We start from the raw sequence: 22,442 nt of genomic DNA on the forward strand, positions 1-22,442 counted from the left end.
AAAGGTTAAAAGCATCAAGTTTTTAAAAATAAAAGTATGAAGTTTGTAATCCAAAAGACTAGATAAGAAATTGATTATCAAATTTTTGGTAAATTTCAAATATTTTTTTCTCGATTATAACATATCCATGAACATCTATTAATGCCTTTAAATTCTTGACCTAAAAAAAATTTTTATTTTCCAAATACTTCTTCATGCGGTCCAAAATTCCCCCTACGTAAACAAAGAAAGCGAAAAGTCCACGTTCATGTCCGAAGTCTTTGAATTATAAGTGGTAAATACATCAAAATTTTGAACCAAGTCCTTGACATGGTTCTTTGCCATGATACTTTAGGTTGGAATCAATTGCAAATTTAAGCAAGGATAACCCAAGTCAAAACACAATGGTAAGAAGGCAGATCAGAATAACCAAAACTTTTCATCATGGGTAGGCTCTCCTCTATACAAAATGCTGATATGGATGGAAATCAAAATTCCTTGTACAAATTGTGCTTCTTGAAATCATTCACTCAAATTACCATCTGTATATCATTCCTTGGCATGGCTAAAACAAAAATATCATCTTTGTCGAATACATGAATATCACCTACACCGAATTAGTAAAACAAAATTTGCTCCAAACCAGGCTTCTTTTCATCTTCACTGTAAATGCCTCGGGACTGAAAAATAGTTTACTACGGCATTCAAAGGATTGAGTGAAGCTCCAACATTCTTATCCCATCAGATGGAGACAGAACTTTCATTCAATCAGTCCACATACGATTTTAAGGCCTAGAAACATTTGTGGTGCCAGGCTTAGGACAGTTTGGCATGACTTTTAAAAACTCAAAAAGTGTTTTTGAGACCCAAAAGTTGTTTTTAAACACGTTTGAATAATTTTGTGAAAATACTTCTAATTAAAAAAGCTTTTAGAAGAAGTCGATCCAATTAGATTTCCTTTAAAAGCACTTCTTTAGTTTCCAAACAAAAATAAAGACAACTTCCTCCAAAAGCTCTTTTACAGAAAGTTGAAGCCATGCCAAACATGCCCTTAATTATTCCACCTACTCCCAATATTATACTGCTATGAAAATAGAGAGAATCTGAAATTACATATACTGGCGAACACAACAAAATTTTACTAGCATTCCATCCTACGCACAATATGCAGATAAACAACCAAAACCAGTTGCTATCAGTTAAGAGAAAGCTGACCATTATTAGAGCAAGTAAAACAGTGCTAAGTGGAATGTTCAGTTCTCGAGCCTTGATAATAACCATAGAACCGATAGCAAAGATATGGTCCATGAAAATAAGTATACTCAACCAAACAAAACAACATCGTCCATTTCTCAATAATGAAACAGAGAGGAGAAACTAAGTGCAGCTTCTTAGAACTCAGTTTTTTTTTCTTTTTCTTTTGCATACAGACCCTGCAGAAAGAACAGTCTGAAGATCCAAAGACCTCATACTAGTCAATCACATCAGTTTCCATAAACAAGCACAATTACAATTTATGCAAATTGAGAATGACCATCACATTATGGTACAACGGCTCCTTTCCTCTGATGATTGTGCGGCAGCTTGCTGGTACCTGTTCGACTCCGATGGATTGTATGTGAATTCTGAAGTATCAAGCCCATACTGATTTACAGGGAGCAGAAAGTGATTAGACATGAACTATAGAATTTATGAATAAAAGCTGCACTCAATTGGACTTGTTTGAGCCCCATTAAATTGAGCAAATACATTTTGGAATAGTAGATTGATGGAAAATGTGTGGATAAAAAATAAGGAAAGCTTTATAATTTACGTGTAATATTATTTAATTGAAAAATGTGAGATTGGAAAGAAGAAAGAAAAATTTATTTTGAGAAAAATGGGAATCAAACAAGGCTATCTATGGAATGTATAGTTAATATACTGTGTACCAGATAAAAAATAATACCACAGCCCCAAATAAGCAAGGGGAATAAATTATCAAGATAACATTATTGTAGAAGTCAGGTACAGATGACCTATGCCCGTTTCAGTCTTGCAGTTGTTTTCAAATTAAAATAGAAACCAAACTGAAATCCTCAATCGCTCAGTATAAGAACTAATCTAAAGAATCTTTCTACATGCATACATGGATGTATACATCCCCATAGAATATCGAGGCAGTTAACACCCTATAGTTGTGTTCAGCTGCTGATACCCATGTCATTTAGCCCCTTTATTCTGCTTAAAAAACCCAAAAAACTGCACCGTCTCATCTACTCATCCGCAAAATATCATCAAGTAAACTCTCCGCATAATTATAGAGGTCAAATGACCTTTTCAACATGCTCTAAGCAAATATTTGCGCTCCCACACCATGTTTTAACATTGCTGCCTCCCAAATTTATAATGCTGAGGGCAAGTTATGAGAAAATAAGTGGAAATTCAGAATGGATCACGATTTCATTGTAGAGACTTGAAAAATTCACAGTATAAAAATAACAATATCCTTGTTTTCTCTCATTGGTGCACTGATAAAAACACATATTTAAGCTTTTAGGAGTTCCCACGAGAGCTATACAGAAACATATTTTTGAAGACAATATTTAAAAAATATACACCTCTTTTATTATAAGTGGTTCAATGTAGCACAGAGTATGCAAAGATCCTAAGATCAATTTGTGACACCACACATTAAATTGCGCATGTGTAAGACTTACACTCGAGGGAGCATGTTGACGACAATACTTAAATGGTATACATATGGCTATCTCTAATAGTTCAAGCTTTCAAAAGGTTTCGAAACAAATGGTTCAACACATAATTGGGTTTCTTAATGAATATCTATCTTTTTAATTCGCTGTTCTTTTTCTTATTTTGCATCCTTTGGTTTTGAATGTAACTGTTCAAAAGGTTGTTGCAATTGATATGACCAACACCCCTCCCCCAACAAGTGGGGAAAAAATAAAAAATAGTAGTAGAACCTACGCTAGCAGGTTCCAGCTGGGATTCTGAATGGCAGAACAAAGTGAGAATTGTGAGTTTTGTTCTTCATATTCACGCATTAACCATGATTTAAGAAATATCAACAATCGTTCAACATCTAGCAGGGAAAAAAAATGCAGAACATACATTTCAAGGCAAAGGAAGAAATATAACGTTATGTACCTTTTCCCTCATACGTGTGCTCCAAGCATCACTCCTACTTGGAAGATGATCAAGGGTACCAGTAACAGGCACGCCTGTGGCGGTAACTGTTGGCCTATTATTGATCAAAGGCTGCCGGATCTGTTGCCTGGGGCCACTTATATACTCATCATCACTATCATAATCTGCTGGTCTGTTGGCAGCCCTTACAACAAGTGCTAATAAAAATACAAGAGCCTGCAATTTCAGGGGAGCGTAACTTTAAAAAAATAATGCAAGAAATTCACAGCACTTTGAGGTCAGCCATTCAAGCCTATTTAATTCATGGCTAGAATCCCCATAATTATTTGTTAAAGGAGTCTTAAATGATCACTTTGAAAATCTAAACCAAGTTTTGACTATAAAACATACAAGTTGCAGTAATGATGTTGAATGTGTCACAGTGAAAATATGAAATTATAACTTGAGCCAGGTGTGATAACTCCCAATAAAACTTTTGCAGATCAAGGGACAAAGTTCAAACATTCCAACTCAAAAGGTTCCACGAGGGAAATCCCTCGGTCAGCATATGATCTGACTGGATACATGGACCTATGCCTGAAGGTCCAAGTAGGAAGATCTTCGTAAGATATCACTATCCAACTGGAGGCCAGTTCAGAGGAATAAAGTTCCTAAAGCCACTTCTAAAGTCCAATAATACCTAGAAAACTCAAATTCAGAACCACTTGACAGAAGATTTGAGATTGGAGAACAAGAATTTCAAGGAATCTATATATGCTTTGGCTATGATGCTTAATTTTCAAAAGTTCATGCACAAGGTTTCAGGATTCACAGTTACCCCACCCCAACACAACACAACCCAACACACACACTCTCTCTCTCGACCGTGCACACGCGCACACACGCGTGCACACAGAGAGAACCTCACTTTTCTGAATTGAAACCACAGAGAAAAATAGATGAAAAATGAGACATTCTTGAAATGTTAACCACTTCATCTTTTCAGTGATTAAAATGTTAAATTCTTTTCATAACCGAGAGTCATTCTTTGGAGGATTTCTATAAATGCCAATGTTGCATATACACAGAAAACAGAAACCTAAATATAACATACCTTCTACTTGAGCCAACCAGTAATATTATTTTGAGTCCATACACTTCCATATTGAAAATAATTTCCACAGAGATTTCATCGTATCATTTGAGATATCTGTTTATACAGTGAAGACCGTTACACCAAAAAATGGTTTCTATGCTGGGATGAATGTTATTTAATGCTGTAAGAAAATTTAAATCACGGTGTTATTGCTGCATTGAAAAATCTTTTCCCAACTCTAAACAAGAAAAGATCGAGTACCGTAAGCTAGATTTCCTATACCAACCAAACAAACGAGATAGTTAATACTTCGGTAGTAGAAAGGCTAAAATCAATTCCCAACCATCACAGATGGGTGCCATAGATTGATTTGATCGAACCACTTTAAACCTCCAGTCAGCCAAAATTTAACCAGTTAATATTTATCTAACCAGCGTTTTGTTGGATGATTGTGAATTTATTTGTGCATGTTTATGCAAAGAAAAACTTACATGCATTTTTGAACTTTGCTTTTGGGAAATATACCCTCGTTTTTATACCAAAACTGAATATTTGGAAATAAAACACACACCAAGACTTCCATTAATTTTCGTTGGAGTTTCTGAACCTTATTTTTGCTTATGCTCTCATAAACATCTAAATTTGTAAATTTTGTAATTAGTTTTCTGTTGCATACCTGGGAATATTTGTGTTTAAATTGAGTTCACTTATTATATATATTTGGCATCTATTCACCCCTCCCTCTGGATACTAATTCTGGGAACATGTTAGCCCTGCTGGTAGGCATTGAAGCCACCCTGAAGTTGAATTGGAATATGTGATCATGCCAATGGTCAGGTGATGTAGTGTGGATTATGATCTCTACAAAGCCATCTTTTGGAAGTGAAGAGTAGTGCATATATATGGAGAATCCACACATGTTAACATTCTGAGATTCGGATGCATGTTCATGGCAAAAAAAATGCATGAAATTATTCATATGAAACTTGTTCATATTTTCAACTTCTATCAGAAAACAGAACTTAGAATCACAAATTTTGGTCAAAGAAATAACTGAGAGCTTCCCAGTAATAACTCAGCAAAGGATTGGAAAGGTGCAACACGATTACCAAGTACTTAACAGCAATTATCAACCATAGACAACTATATAATAAAGCAAAATACCACCCCAAGACCTTACCTCCAATACAACAACACCGAGAGCAACCCACTTGATAATTTTCCAGTGCTTCTCCAGAAACTCATAAATCATATTAAAATTGCCAGTTTTGTCAGTCGGAATTTCCTGTGCAGTATATATAAACGTAACCAAATTCACTAAAAGTTTCCGAACTGAAGATATGAAGATAACCGATATAACAAGACTTACCTCTCTCCAGTTTTTGTCAAAGAATATAAAAGCAGCTAATCCCAGTTCAATCAAGATCAACAAGATCAGCAATACTGCATACTTTATTACCTTAAGGAACCCATCACACTTATGAAGAAGAATAAACAGAAGAACCCAGATGCACATATCCACCACAATCCACATCTTTCACAATCTAGAAGTGTTTATCCAATTAAATATATACCACAGAAAAATATTGGTATACAGATAATATGAATTAAACGTCCTCATTAATGGTTAAAAGACCATATTTCGTAGAAAAGATGTCATCATAAGCAAAGGGAAAAATTGAATCTCCAAATATTGTCTTGGATATTGGTGACCTAGCTGGAAAAGCCTGTGGTAGGTCTAAAAAGTTAACATATTGGTTCGAAGAGGCTGCTAACAAATTGGAATTACATTTTTTACCGTTACAGCTCTTCACCAACTAAACAAAAGCTTCAGAATGACGGCAAAAACCACATTAATTAAGATGGTATCATCATTAACCCAGTATGATAATAGCACAAGTATTCAATCCAAGGGATATTAGAGATTAGGGCAAAATCATGTCAAAATTCCTTATACATCATCAGAAACAAAGGATACGCAAGTGAGGCAGCATCCATTTCGTGCAGCTGTTCCAATGCACCCACAACAGGAAATGACAAAAAGTATTACACCAATTCCGATAAAAGAATATATGAACCTGCATGTAGAAAATGTGATAAGTAAACATTTGAGTAAAAGATTATTCTTAAAAGACTTATCTTTTCTGAGAATTATGTCAAGACAGATACAGCATCCAGGACTACAGATAAAATGAATCAGCCATGAAGCACCTAGTGCATCACCAGACATCATACTGTCTCTCTCACCATAATTTGTGTAGGAATCAACCAGTTGCTCAAAATACTGTGTTTTTCAAATAGTTGGCTCGCTGAGTTTACAGATCATCAACATTTGTACGCTTTCCTCTTCCACCAGGAAAGACCCCATACCAACCCCCACCCAAAAAAGAAAGAAGAGAATCACAAAAATGTGAAAACTCCAGACCAGCGACAATTACTTGTAGAAAATGGATAAAGTTACAGTTATTTTGCCAGTACTAATGTATTTAATAGAATGAAAGTTCCTCTTGGATATTAACAATAGTACCAGGATACATCCACCCCATTTAATGATAGTGAATGATTGGTTAATAATTGCTTTACTGAGTGATCCTGCCACGCAATTATTGATCTTTTCTACTAATAAGTAATAAAAGGTTGATTCAAAAATTTGCATCAAGGGGATGCTACTTCATATAGTATCTTGACCTGCATTGGGATTTAAATCCACATTAGAACCAGTAGAAAATCCGTCGTGTGTGGTCTTACGAGATAATTCTTAAAGACTGTTGACTCACACAATTTGATTATGCCATTCAATGAATTCTTTGGAGCCGTATTTTTCATTGGAGCTGTATTTTGATCATCACAATTACGTACATTGTTTTCAAAATATTTGTTCACTAGCACCCAAAACAGCTAGGAAAAGCTCGCTAAAATAATACTTTCTCAGGAAAAATATCCTTAATTAATTTAGTAACTCATTGATCTTGTATTAGACCCCAGCATGAAATCACTCAGGAGGATTTACGAGTGATTCCCCGAAGCTGTCCTGCAGTTTTAACTTTTTCTAGCTTTTGATATCTTACACCCAGATCTCTCAAATAGTTGAAGTCTTGTTAATGCACCTCTTAACAAAAAAGCTGATATGATGGGTCACTTTTTAAATTGAATAATTGCCCTTTTGTTATTTAGTTTTTTATTATTCTGGGTCACTTTTCAAATTGAATAATTGCCCTCTGTTATTAAAGTTTTTATTATTACGGCAAAAGGATGCTTCAATGGGTTCTCAACCTACCTTCTCTAATAATTATCCTGGCTAATGTACACTGTACTAAAATACCACAAACAACAACCTCGTTAAGAATTTTTTAATCAGGGGCAGGATGAGGGGAAGTGTAGCGTTTGAGTTGAGTTTAGAACATAAAAGCGATCGTAACAATTGTGAGTCAACAGGGAGGGAGGGAGGAGAAACTTCCCCTGCTAACTAAAAATCCAAGACTGAAATCTTGGACTGCAGCCAATTGAACGGGGAATAAAGTGTCCATTACTAGTGTCTCTCAGTGAGGTGGTAGACAAAAAGATTCAAAACTGCTAAACAACTGTACCCGAGAAGGAAAACTACTTAGATTGTCACTTTGATAAAAAACAGTGTATATCCCAATGGTGAATGTCAACAACGTAGCCATTAAATGAGCAAAGGACATCAAGGCACTATAGGATCGTGGGGCTTTATCACAAACCCAGAGACTAACTTCATAAAAGAGACGCACATATTATTTCTAGATGTAAAATCTAGAAATGCATAATATGGTAGATAAAATTCAGGAATTGTAATAATTTTAACAAAATGTCAGTTAATTTTATTACAAACGAGTTAAATAAGTGTCAAGGTAATTTTGGATTAAGATTTATATGCATTTCATAGACCAATCAAATTTTAACACCCAAATATCAAAACCATGTAACAATCTAAGAGAAATATGGTACTTCATTAGTAATGAGGACATGAGAAGCACCAAAATTTAGCAAAATAGCTAATTTTGAGCTTCATGTGTTTTCTTCACCTCGAGCTTTTTAACACCTTTTCTACACTTTTTTAAAGCTTGGGATTAAAACATCAAAGTGCATGCCTAAGGCACACTTAAGTTTACCATTAACAACTATGTCAAGTGTCAACAGCTGAAGAAAACTCTTTTGCATCAAACAGATATGATGAGAGTGAGAAATCTATATGCATGAGGCAAGTTACAAAAAAGAAAGAAAAAGAACACTACCAGTGGCACATGTTAAATAAGGAAATAAATGAAATGGAGGTGGATAAAATTACTAAAAATAAGACCTCTTGCATAGTTGTATAGGGATGACAATTAAAAGAATTAATACCAAATATAATGCAGTCAATGCTCAAAGTATATAACTTAGCAATTTGTATCACTATGGAGTATTTATGAAAACTCGCCCACAAAGGGACATCAAATTCCCGTGCTGGCCCCCATTCTTGTCAACTGATCCAAAAGCCTAATCAAACACCTATATAATAATTACTCGTACACACTCAATTCTGGATGGTATCTACAAAAGATTAATCTGAAGCTATCTCATTTAACTGACATCACTTTCTCGACATTGATAGTCTTCAGTCCTTGCATGCTCGCTCCTGAACCCCATTGTATTTACTGCTATTTGATGTTTTCATTTCAGACAATAGCGATGGCAACAGGGCGGGGCACGGTGCGTTTCCCCCAAACCTCGCCGGGTTGGGCAGGGCAGGGACGGGGCAACTTTTTGCCCCGTTTAATTTTTTACATTTTCAAAGTTTCAAGTTATGTTATTATTAGAGAATAAAATACAAATTCAAAATGAATTTTTAACGGGTGAATTGTCTAGAAATAAAATTATTTTTAATTTTTTTTTATTTTTTTCCTTCACAGGACGGGTTTGGGGTGGGGCCGCCCTGTCCCGTCCCACCAACCCGTTCGGAGCGGGTTTTTTGCCCCATTCAGGGCGGGGCGGGTTTTTTTACTGCCATCCCATGAAATCATCTCAACTCAACAAAGGCACATAGAGCATCAACTATGTAGTTACTTAAGATCCACTGCACTACGAAAAATCATCTAAAAATTGAATTATATAAAGGCCCTGATACTCCAGTTACCTCAGTTCATATCATTTAGGTCCATTTTCATCAAGGTTCAACCATAACTAGTGCATCAGAAACATTTCTTGATCAGACAAACCATCTGAAACGATTCTCCCAGAATTTCTTTCTGACAGATACTACCTTCAACAAGTTACAAAAATAATCATTTCTGACTCTTTCTTCTTTGTTTACCACATATCTACAACATATTTTCATCTCAGGCTCTCAGCTAATATACAGTTTATTTCCATCACCAAATATATGGAGTCCAATAACATCTTCCAATTAATCTACGAGGAATAACACAGTGTAAACCCCCAAAGGCATCCCTCCACTTATCTCACCTGGCTTTGATCTTTTAAATCATTCTGCATCACTAATATCTCTAATAACCCCTTACTTATTACTAATTCAGTTATTCCACGGCTTCCAATCACCCAAGTTTCTCTCTTTAAATACTACACTGGACTAAAATTAGCTTGCCATAAAATAATATAGGCATACAATATAATATCCCAAAATCCTTTATAGTCGTTAATTATAAAAATTAGACCTTAATGTAAGAGGATGAAAGTTAGGGGATCAAATTGCATATCAACTAATAGTTGAGGGACTACAAGTGCAATTTCTTGAACTATATACACATATATGGAAAAATTGGATGGAATTACGTAAAATTCCTTAAGTTGAAAGATAAGTTGGGAAGATTCCTTTCTAAATAAGTAAAGTACCATGTATGTGTGAATATATAATTATGATTGATTGATTTAATTGTATGATTACTATAATTATGTATATCTATATATGTATAACTATATATAACTATGGCTGCTTGATTTAAATTATAGTATCAATATAATTACGTGCATTTATGTATGTATAATTATATATAATTATAACTGATTGATTTTAATTATATGATTACCATAATTAAGAACATTTACATATCTGTGCGTATAACTATGACTGTCCTACACTACACACACAAAGTTCTTAAACGTTTGTTTGAGGTCAAGTTCTTCCGTACGTGTTTTATCAAATCTTCTTCAAATTTACTAGGTAAGCGTAGTTATACGTTACATGTTAAATCATTTTTCATACTTTAATATACAGAATTCCAAGTTATGAATATGATATAGATCCTATATGTGTAAGTTCAAGAGATCAAAGTTTAGTAGCGCTATACAAGAGAATTATAGCAACTAAGTACGATTCTTAAATTTATTACCACCTAAGTTCGATTTCTAATTCTCATATATTCTCATATACGTTAAGATTTCCTAAATTTCAAATATGAAATACAATTTGTGTCTCACTTATTGAGATTTCATTTCTTTGTTTATAATTATTCCCCCTTTAAATAATTGAGGTCCGAGGCATTGAGTTTGGAACTTGCCACTGATGGTATAATAAAGATATTATTGAAGAATTTACTATTTTACTTTTATGGCTTCGTAATTCTTCTTCTCCGATTATTATAATTGGTACAGAAGTTATATATATATATATATATGAAAGTTAAGTTTTTATTTCATGATACTTTTAATGATCCAAAGGGTAAATTTTGAATCGTTACAACTTGGTGTCAAAGCGGATCTACGTTTCTACAAACAGTTTAAAAAAAGAATTTTCATGAGTTATTGTTCATGTTAAAATTTTAGAAGTCGAATTTATGGTTACGTTAAAATTTTTTTTTTTTTTGAAACATATTTAATGTTTTTTAGACCACCACTATGCGATGCCAAGTTCCAAGCTTTGACTTCCTTGAACCAGGTAGAAAAATAATCATAAATAGTTTATTTATTAACATTGAATATGTTGGCTAAGTTTTATGAATTTATGTGAAAAGCATGATTAACTAAGTATGTGCTATTTGTCATGTTAACCAGCTTATTTTGCCCTCGTTTGAGCTCCATTTTAAGGGACCGAATACGTTTTTAAATAGTGATTGATGAAGAATGTGTGATTAAAAATTAAGAAAAAGTTTTGACTTTATGTGTAATATTATTTTATTAAAGAATATGTGGTTGAAAATGAATTTTGAGAAGAATGTGTCTCAATCAAGGGCTATGTGAAATAGCAATCATGAACTTCGTGACAGAGCGACATAGCAAAATATGAACATAACTTGTGATTTTATGAATATGTGTTAATTACAAAAAGCCCATTATGGGTATTACAAGTTATGAGAAAGATAATTTTACAATATTATGTGATTTTAGACTAGTTAATACATATCGACCTATGAGAATAGTTGACCTTAGAAAATCTTTCGATTAATAATAGCGTTTAATTAGGAAAATTATAACTCCTACTTTCATTCATAATTATTATTCGAGTTTTCTTGATTTGTGTATTTACAAAACCGAAAGGTTTTGTCAAAAAGACACTCTTTTAAGGAGAGCTTGGAATTTAAGTGGACCACTTGTACCGCCCTCGTCACCTAAAAGCCACTTAGTTGAGCATTATTCAGACCAATAAAATGAAAACAACATTACAACTCACTCCAAATTTAAGAAAATTCCCATCTTTTCTAAACTTTATTTTCAAAAACTTTAAGAAAATTTCATTTCAAAAATCTCTATTTCATGAATTCCTACATTATGAAACTTGTATTTTTAGAAACCTCGATTTCAGAAAACTTCCATTTTGAGAAGTGTCTATTTTGAGAACCTACCACCTTATAATTCTCTTTTAGAAACTTCTATTTCAAAAAAATTTCGTTTTTAGAAATTTCTATTTTACAAATATTTCCAACTGTTTGATGACAACTAAAGTAATTTTCAAGGATGAAAATTTGTTTTAAGAGAGAGATTATAATACCCCAAAATCCTTTATAGTCTTTAATTATAAAATTAGGACCTTAATGCAAGGGAATGAAAGTTAAGGAATAACATTGCATATCGACCAATAATCCTAAATGAGTCCGTTGAAGATTTTTATTAACAATTTTCTTTATAAGATTCTTTTCCTATAAAATATAGGGATATAAATTGATCTTCGTATGTACAAGAAACATATATTTCTCCATAATACTGATATATTAAAGGTTTACTAAACCCTTGTTTTATCCCCATTTTGAGAGAAATAATATATTTTGAATAGTAAATTGATGGAGAATGTGTGGTTAAAATCTAAAGAAAAGTTTTGGATTTGCATGTAATATTATTTTATTGAAAAATGTGTGGTTGAAAATAAATTTTAAAAAAATGAATTTTCAGAAGAATGAGAATCAAACAAGGGCTAAATAAATTTCCTTCTTTATATACGTCCAAAGTTTTTACTAATTTTAGTTTATTTTCTCTAAAGATTTCTATCTATTCTTCTATATCTATTAGAGATTTTAGTCTTATTTCAGATTTCGTTTTTCTACTTAATGTTCTTAGTAAAGGATTACCAATTAATTTACTTCTATTGGCTACAATTTATTTTCCTTTATCCATTACGTATAGATCCGCTTAGTTTTCTTAAATTTACTAGGTTCTTTAGTTTTACCTAAATCTAGTTTTTCTAGTTCATTTATTACATTATCTAAATCTTGTCTAGTATCTATTGACTTTTCTTTTTCTAAGCTTTAACTTTACTTTCCAATTTTTCTAAGTTAAGACTAGTATCTGTTTCTCCTATATTATTAAATTTTCTTTTTAATATTTCGGTATTTAATATATTCTAGATTACTTTCTAGAGTCTTTATATTTTCTAATAAAGTTTCTACCTTTTTATTTGAATTGTTCCTTTCTAAATTTCTCCTAAATTTATGAGTAAATCTACAATACTATTTAGATGTTTATCCTCCTCGGAGTGTAAAAGATACTTAAATTTTTTTATCAAAATTACAAATCAAAGAAGCTCTATCTAAACTATTTTTTCTTTTAAAATTTCCTAAGATTTCTACATTTTAGTAATGTACTCTTTTCATAAACTAATTATCTTTTAGACTATCAAATAGCTCTTATATCAATTAAATTATTTATGTTCAAAAAATCTATGGCAAAAAGTCTAATGCAATTAAATTCTATTCGAAAAATCTGTGAAAAAAGTCTTATTTTATTTATTTATAGTAAAGTTTTCTACATAGAAAGTGATGAAAAGTTTTTATGCAAGTTTGAAAAAGTCTATCTATGAATTAAGAGAAAGTGACAAATCTTAACAATTAATTAAGTGAAAGTGAAAAAAGTCTTTTAACCAATTACAAACTTGCAATTGGTAAGATTTATCACTTTCTCTTAATTAGTAGATAGACTTTTTCATTTCGCTTAAAGACTTTTTCAAACTTGCACAAAGACTTTCCATCACTTTCTTCGTATTCTAACTATACTATAAATAAATAAAACAAGACTTTTTACCACAGATTTTTCAAATAGAATTTAATCGCATAAGACTTTTTGCCATGAATTTTTCAAATAAAATTAATTTAATTGGCACGTAATTGGTATCAGAAATATTTGCTAGTCTAAATGATAATTAGTTCATGAAAAGATTAGATTACTTAAATTTAGAAATCTTAGGAAATTTTAAAAGAAAAGATTGTTTAGAAGCTAAATTAGAAATCATAAATGAAAATATAAAAATTAGTTAGCGCATTAAGTTAAATTATAGTATTGTTAATATTTTGAGAACCGACCCAAACATCGATCCGAAAAAAGAAAGGGTCAACGATTAAATGGTCGAACCAAGATTGAACCGGAAATTAAAATAATTATATAAACAATTCATGTATTCAAGTATATTCATTTTTTTTTTCAACTTAATGATATGTTATATTAAAAATTTATATATAACATTTATTAATTAATTGAATACTCATTTACCCTAAAAAAAAAACTAAATTCGTCCAAATAAATGGATGATATGTAAATTAAAACAAAATTAAGCCCAAGATATCCCCCCTATATAAATATAACCTTCCACTACCAGATCCCTAATACCCCGCTGTTGGTGTTGCTCCATTATAGATGAGGCGTCGCTGTTGTTGCATATGGATAAGATGCCGTTATTGCTCTACATTTATCTTTGAGCTTTCCATATCAGAACTTTACTTCTTCTTCTTTTCTTTTTTTTATTTATTAAGTTTTGGCACCCCTTTCTACATTTTTGTTTTGGAGTTTCCGCTAACTATGAGCATTGGGTAAATAAGAGAAGTGAGATACCCATTCCACTACTATTTTTTATTTTTATTTTTCAAAACCACCGAAAAACTCATTTAAACCGGTTCCTTGTTAATAATCCGATTTGTCAAGTTTTTCAACGATTTCTGTTGGTCACAGGTTTTAAACAAGACCAATTATGGGTCCAACCCAGTTAATCCAGTCAAACCAATCGGATCAATCCGATTTTAATAACATTGAGTACTACTATGATTACGTGCGCCGATATATATATACATATACATCCATCCATCCACACACACACACACACACACACGATTACCATAATTATGTACATCTATATATGTGTGTAGCTATGTCTATCGCACACTACACAATTTATAAACAGTTGTTTGAGGTCAAGTTCTTCCGTACGTGCTTTATCAAATCCTCTTCAAATTTACGAGGTAAGTGTAGTCATACGTGTATCTTAAATCATTTTTCATACTTTTAAGATACAGAATTCCAACTTATGAATATGATATGCATCCTATATGTGTAAGTTCAAGGACTCAAATTCAGTAGCGCTGCACAAGGGAATTATAGTATGGTTCTTAATTTCCGTGTCAAGCCATCTACATTGTAATTTTATGTAGAAGAATTATTACCACCTAAGTTCGATTTCTAATTCCCATTCTCCTTATGCATATTAAGATTTTCTAAATTCTAAATATGAAATATGATTTATGCGGCTCACTTACTGGGATTTCATCTAATTGTTTATGATTAGTCCCCTTTAGGTAAATGAGGTTCAAAGCATTGGAGTTTGGAACAAGCCACTGGTGATATAATAAAGATATTATTGAACAATTTATTATTTTACTTTTTGACTTGGTAATTCTTCTTTTTCAAATATTGTAATTGGTACAAAAGTTATATTTTATGAAAGTTAAGTTTTTATTTTACGAACCGTGTTAATGATTCAAAGGTTAAATTTTGGGTTGCTACATACAACATCCATCGTTCTCAAGAAAATACCAAACTCGCCTTGAATCACAAACCAAAACATTAACTTTCACACTTGTCTACGTCATTCCAGATTTCTCACTTTCTAAATCAGTTCATATATAATTCAAAGTTCTTGGATTTCTACCATTAAATAATGCAGGTAATAGTGAAACGTATTAACAATTACATACAAGAAATAGTGTACACAGTTTGGAAAACCAACTCAAGCATGCATTCTAATTTAAAATTGCAAATGCATCAAAATTATCAAAAACTGAAAGAAGAGATAAATGGATGACCGTACCAAGCTTTGGGAAGTTTATCGAAAATGCTATCAGCTAAAGACACAGCCATGAGCATCGGGCGGCCAAGCTGCACTATCTCACCACCTGGAGGTGCGATGGGGACATCATCACCAGGAGATGCTGCATTTTTGTACTCCACAAAGAGGTAAATACCATAACCAACCATTGCCAGGCCCACAAGTGTTAACAAGAAGTTCAGGAGCTTCAATAAGCACTCCCAAAAACCTCTACACGCCATTCTCTGCAATCGCTATAATTTATTCCCTTTATTTACCACGGGTATGTGAAATCTCTCTTTTACACATCAAATGAGCTCCTCCACTTCCTATAACATAAATCCACCAGTTAATTCATTATCAATAAATGGATTTCACTAAAACAAAGTAAAAGTCCTTAAACTTGTATAGCCTAAATTTGAAAAGCAGAAGATCCCACCAAAAAAAAAAAAAAAAAAAACCGAAGCTATCAAGATTTGAAAATGACGGAATTTCTTCCAGAAATCTTTTTTTCTGTCAACAACCCAAAATAAAGTAATAATGCTCATAAGTCAGGGCTGGACTAACAACAATTATACAATTCAATAGCTCGATCGACGAATTAAGAAGCAATCCATCGGATTTTTAATAGGGGAAAAAAAAAAGTAAAAGTCCAACCCAAGTTTTAACAAATAAGTACTCAAATTGAAAGAAAGCAAGTAGAAAGAATAAAAAACAATAACAGAACAGAATTCAACAATAATAAACGAATCTAACACCAGAAAAGAGGAATCAGGAAAGAGCTCGCACCCACAAGAGCTATAATTTTGAGTAATTGTGGATCGACAAAGAGGGTCAATCCGTGCGATTCGAGATTTGGAATGATAAAAGTTTGGAATGGCTTTTGCGTTGTCGCCAGGTGGCTGTTGATTCGGGCACACCCGCTTTTGCCCATGTAAGTGCCCGTTCAAATTATTATAATCTATTCGTTTTTTAATCATTTTACTTGCAATTATTTCTTTATCCTTTGTAGTTCATATATGATTTCTACACACACACACACACACATTTTTTAGGTTATATTTTCAATGAAACACCAAAATTAAAATTGGTGGGGATCAAAATTAATTTTTTAATAAAACTAAATGAATTGTGCCATTGAAAAACTGTGAATCTCATAAAATATGTCATTAAAATTAATTGTAAATTTTAACTTACACTAAAATTTCTACCAAACACGAGCTAGAGTTTTAACTTTATGTGTTGTAAATATGATTAAAAATTAAATTTTTTTATTTCAATAGTATACAGAATCATGCATTTCACAATTAAGAAAAAACCTTACGGTTAAACAAAACAATCGAACTTATGTTAGTGTGAAGCAACTCATACTTCAAATAGTTTAAACATGAGTTGTTGTTGTTATATAGCTAATAAATGTGTTAATCGATAACTCACTTAATGATCATATGGATTTTTTTAAATTTCATGAACACAATTATTTTGTATGGGCATACGATGTGTTTGGGAACTATTTATAACTTATTTCATCATAGATAAATAAAAATAAAATGATAGATAAGTGGATAATACATATAAATTTTTCGAAATCTGTGAATAAAAAGTGATTTGAGTGTTTAAAATAATTTATAAATATGAGTCAAACAAGAGCATAGTTTTTAATATATGCTTCGTATATTTCTTATCACTAGAGGAATAACTTGCCAGAGCATGCATATTTTGAATAATTTATTAGTTTATTCAAGAAGCTGAATTCTAGTAATAAAATGGAACAGGCTTGGTAGAGCACTTCATCTCACATTTGGGGCGTGGGGTGTGTATTTTGGGGGTATTTTTTTAAGGGAAAATTACAAAATTCCAGATATTTGAAGATCACAGTACAAAAATTAAATGGAAAAGTTTTTTATTCAATATCCAGGCATTAGTTTAATTACTAATAATAAAATATATCAACCAATCCCAATTCAATTCCAAACTCATCCCAATACCATCTAAAAAAACCCTACTCTCTCTCTCCACTCTCTTCTCCTGTGACCCCTTCATGTCTCAGCCGCTGCAAATCCGGCTTTCTACGATGAGACACATGCTAGAGGTATGTATGTGCTTGGTGGCGCTCCAACATTGTGAGGACTCTCTGCTTGGCGGCTGCCTTTTCTATTTGCGCCTCGCCTACTATTCGCAAGGGCAGTGCTGCCGCTATTCGAGGAGCACCTCATCAGTGTTTGCTCAAAGTGCAACTGTGCACGATGGCGGAGATTGATTGTGTGGTGTTTTGTAGTGGTGGTGGAGATGATGGTGGTGGTCACATGTAGTGCGCAAGGCACTCGCGATCTAGTGATGTCGCGATTGATGGTTTGGAATTTGGTGTGTGATTGATCGGTGATGGTGTGAACCGTGTGATTACAGTGGTGGTGTGGATCGGTGGTGGTATGAACCGTTTGATTATAATGGTTGTTGCGGTGGCAGTGATATATGGGGTGTCTATGACCAACAATTAGGCGTTTATGACCAACTTTAACTGATTTGAGGCAAAAAATTAGTGGTGGATCAATATCAGGTTGGGTGTTTGGTGAGAAAAACATTGCAACCAGCGAGACTTGGTGGTGGTTTGCGTGTGGTGGTGTTGTGACGAGTAGTGTTTGTGATCAAGTATTGTTATGGAATGGAATTGAGATAGGATCTGGTGATGTGGTGTAAGCGACGATGGAGTGGTGGTGATTTATGACCAAGATTGGTGCTGGATCGAGATATGTGGTGGGGGTGTTTGGAATCCGTGACCAACTATTTCGCCGTCTGTAACCAACTATTTTGCTGATTTGTGACAAAACATTGGGTATCTGTGACTAAAAAATAATTTGTGACCTATGTGATATATAGATAAAATGTGACCTAAATTTAAATGATCCGTGACCTCGAAATAATCTGCAACCAATAAAATTTTTGATTTGTGATCACGAAATAATCCGTGACCAATTAATTTGACGATATGTGACCAGTAAATAAATTTGTAACCTATAATTATGAATCTGTGACCATGAATTGTTTAACTATGATTTTATTATCTTTAATTAAAAAATTAAAAATATACCTGAATTTTGAATTGTCATACTATTTACCTAATTTTTGAAACGATGTAAAAAATACACCTGAAATATGATTTTTTTTTCTATTTTTTAAAAATGAGGGACCCACTGAGATGAGAGAACGTGAGAGGAGAGCCTCTAGCAGGCCTGATAGATGAGCTTAATTCAATAAAATGCTGCCTACTAGATTTAGAGGACAATTCCTAGTAGGGAAACACATGTCCTCTTGTAAATCTCGGGGCTATGTTTGAAAAAATAACGCGCACAAGATTTTCATAAAATAAGCTTATTGTCACTGATAAAGTGCCGTCCACTCAATTAAATTAATTGATCAAAACTAATCATTAATTACTAAGGTAAATTTCATCAACGGTAAGTATTAAGAGAATTCTAATTGGGTTACTAACTTTTAAATTATTTTAATTGAAGTGCCGAATTTTAATTTAATTTCAAATGTCATAATTTTGTCTCCCAAACTAATGAAAATTACTCATCTGATATTGACAATCCTACAGTAACTAATGTTCCACGTTTACGATAAAATTGCGATTATGATAATATCTTTGAATTAAATGGTCAAAATGCTATTTTTTTAACGCTTTAAAATCTTTTGACTTATTTTGTTGTAAATTATTATAAGTTTACTCTCAAAGTACTTTCATTGTTTTTATTTTTACTTTTTTTCCAGCTGTTTTATGCTGCCAACATTTGACTATTGAAAAATTATTATGAACTGGGGTAATTTTTTTGTTTTACCTCATCTCCAACACATTTTAGTACCTACTTATATATAATTGCTTATAAGTTGATTTTGTAGGATTCATAACTTTTATCTATATTTTAATCTCATATTTTTCGAACTTATTACTTATAAGTATTTAAAAACTTAACCAAGCAATCGACAGTTTACAGACTCATTATTGGATTTAAAAACAACATATTTGATTGTGTTTAAGAATTAATTTCTAGATAGTAAATTAAGATTTATTTTATGGAAAAATAATTATATTACAAAATAAATGACGTTAAAAATTATGTTTGATTACCCAGATCGATTTTTCTTTAGACTCCAATTTTTTACCACCATCAGCGTCAATTCCTCTTTATCAAGTTTATTATTGAAAGCACTGATACAAAATGAAAAATAAATTTTAAAAATATTTTTTATAGCAGGGCTTCTCTCTTTCTTTAGTTAATCTTTTCGGAATCGTCAATTGTCTATGTTTAAAGGTTAAAAGAAATTTGTTCCCTTCATTAGTAGCTTTCGATTTAATACAAGATGTGATTAAATTTGTTACGAAAAAGCGAGAATAGGTAATAGAAAAATAAAAATAAGAACAAGTGCATACAAATTTAAGCGAAAATCCTAGACAGAAAAAATAAAAAACCACGAGTAGAGAAGAAGAAAATTCACAATATCAAAAATCAGTACAAAAGATAGATTTTTTTTCGGATAGCCACTCCAAAAAACACGATGAAAACCTTTTCATAGTTTTAGTTTCATCACGTGTTGTAGTGTGAGGTTTTTGGATCGAGCCAAACAAAAATTCAGCTCCCTACTCTAATAATAATAATTATTGAATTTTTGATATTGGAACTAAAACGAAAGGAGAACCAAAATATGTATGTACCTTATAGAGTCATCGTCTACTAGATTTTGAGACAAGTTGGTCAACTTAACCCTATAGTAGGCCCAATTTGAATTAAACTTAGCCTATGTTCGTCAAATGTTTATAAATGGTGAATCATTTCTTTATCCATCATTCCATGGAATTCAAAAGTTCCACTTATTCGTCACAAATTTTCATCTATTTATAAATTCAACCATTTATAAATACTTTTCAAATGAGATTTTATTCTTTAACTATATATAAATGAACATTTCATAAAGTATGATAACCGACAAGCAAAAGAATTCTTCGAGTTAACACTTATGAATTATGGCCTGTGAAAAGTAGGAGATGTTAAACTTAATGGTATAGGCATGTTTGATTGAGCTCAGAAATTGATCTTTTTTCTCAAGGTCAGAAATCAATATTTTAAAAAGATTTTTTATTAGTAAAAAATGTAATTTTAAAATTTTACACATTTGGAAGATAAGTAAATTCATTTTACTTTTAAATTTTTAATCACAAATTAACGTAATGATAATCTATGAATTTGGCGTGGCATTAGAAAATTGATTGATATTTAAATAGTTTCCTAGAAAATAATATTCATAACATGCATTAATTATTATGGTATGCCCACCATACCTATGACCGGTTGGTTGGGAAGAAGAATTTAGAAGTTTCGTTTGCTAACAATTTGTCCGACCATAGGACTTTTCTGACCACTCTGCAACAACGAATTGGAACAAATACATCGATCTTAGTGTGCGTACAAGTTTTTAAAATTGGTATTTCAATTTGAGATTTGAAAATTGAAGAACACAATGTCAAAAGATTTACATATTTAGAATATGAGATTGATGATTCATTATTGGGAATTGCGAGTCAAAAATAACAATTGTTGATATTCTTTTCTTCCTTTATTTGTGTAGAACCTAGGATATTTTTTTATCATTTTATTTTCTAATTTCAATAATATGATTCAATAAATAATTGATTGTGAGTGACTTGACTTTCAGCTCGACTGCTAAAAGCATGGTTCTTGGGCAGCTCGGGCCGTCAGTTGTCGGTTGTGAGCCCACTAGATACAAAATTCTCTCTCTCTCTCTCTCTCTCTCTCTCTCTCAATTCTACAATATAGTACATTTAATTTTACATTTCTATCTTCAATTTCAATTATTCGATATCAATTCATTTAATTATCACACTACAAATTTACAATTACAAATTCACAAACTTACACACATCAACTTTCTTTCTATACTTTTTACTTAGTTAAGCCTTATTACTTACTATACCGACTATACATTTTAATTTCATCACAATTCACAAATGGATTCACACTCATTTGTTGAGGGTTTGTTCAATGTTGGAAGCAAATCACCTATAATGCCTTAAAGTCAATTTGGGAATGAATTTTTCGATTTAAATGAAGTACTCATTCTCGAAAATATTTCAAATCTGGCTTGATTTGGATGACGCCGATGTTCCCGGAGCGGAATAAGAGGAGGAACTTGAACTAAACATTCTCGATACAAAAGGAAAACAAAATGGGAAAAAAAGCAAATGTTGGGATCACTTTAAATTAATTTCAACTTGTCATGTGGTCGACGCAGAGTCTAAGGCAGTAAATACTATCAACAACGATTAGCATGGAAAAAAGGCATTAGTACCACCTACCTCAACTGTCACTGCAAAGTATGTGCAGCCAAACGTGTACTTCTTGAAATTGGTCAAACACAAGTGTAATTTGGTAGTCCAAGCATCGATTCTATGACTTCGCTCCTCACCACCTGGATGTATTCAAAGGAGAATGCTCGAACGAGAACAATAAACTTGTTGCTGGTGTTGAGTTGCCTCTAGCAATAGCGGACAACCAACATTTCGTCTCATATGAAAAAGAATATCGTCAACCGAGGTACGTTAGGGTAAATTGAAATACTCTTCGGTCAAATACAATAAAATATTTTTTTCAAACAAAACAACAATTAAATATGGATTTGTAAAAATATGAGTGTTATATCTTTAAG

At 32.3% G+C, this 22,442-nt stretch overlaps 1 protein-coding gene across 2 annotated transcripts; it reads right to left on the minus strand.

Annotated features, from left to right (window-relative positions):
• Positions 1-1,220: 1,220 nt before the first annotated feature.
• LOC111378378 (tobamovirus multiplication protein 2A-like) lies at positions 1,221-16,708 on the minus strand. Of its 2 annotated transcripts, none has more exons than XM_023001571.1 (7): positions 16,509-16,708; positions 15,723-16,048; positions 6,180-6,279; positions 5,571-5,651; positions 5,382-5,486; positions 3,127-3,342; positions 1,221-1,623 (listed from the first exon to the last, which is right to left on the minus strand). In XM_023001571.1, exons 2-7 carry the CDS (start codon positions 15,959-15,961, stop codon positions 1,516-1,518), a joined length of 849 nt encoding a protein of 282 aa, XP_022857339.1. In that variant the 5' UTR covers positions 15,962-16,048; positions 16,509-16,708; the 3' UTR covers positions 1,221-1,515. The 2 variants fall into 2 exon arrangements, with proteins under 2 accessions (XP_022857339.1, XP_022857340.1); XM_023001572.1 differs by having other exon boundaries at positions 16,478-16,651.
• Between the last annotated feature and the right edge of the window lie 5,734 nt (positions 16,709-22,442).

The sequence above is a fragment of the Olea europaea genome, unplaced genomic scaffold (genome assembly GCF_002742605.1).
Source record: "Olea europaea var. sylvestris unplaced genomic scaffold, O_europaea_v1 scaffold1807, whole genome shotgun sequence".
Classification (NCBI taxonomy): Eukaryota; Viridiplantae; Streptophyta; class Magnoliopsida; order Lamiales; family Oleaceae; genus Olea; species Olea europaea.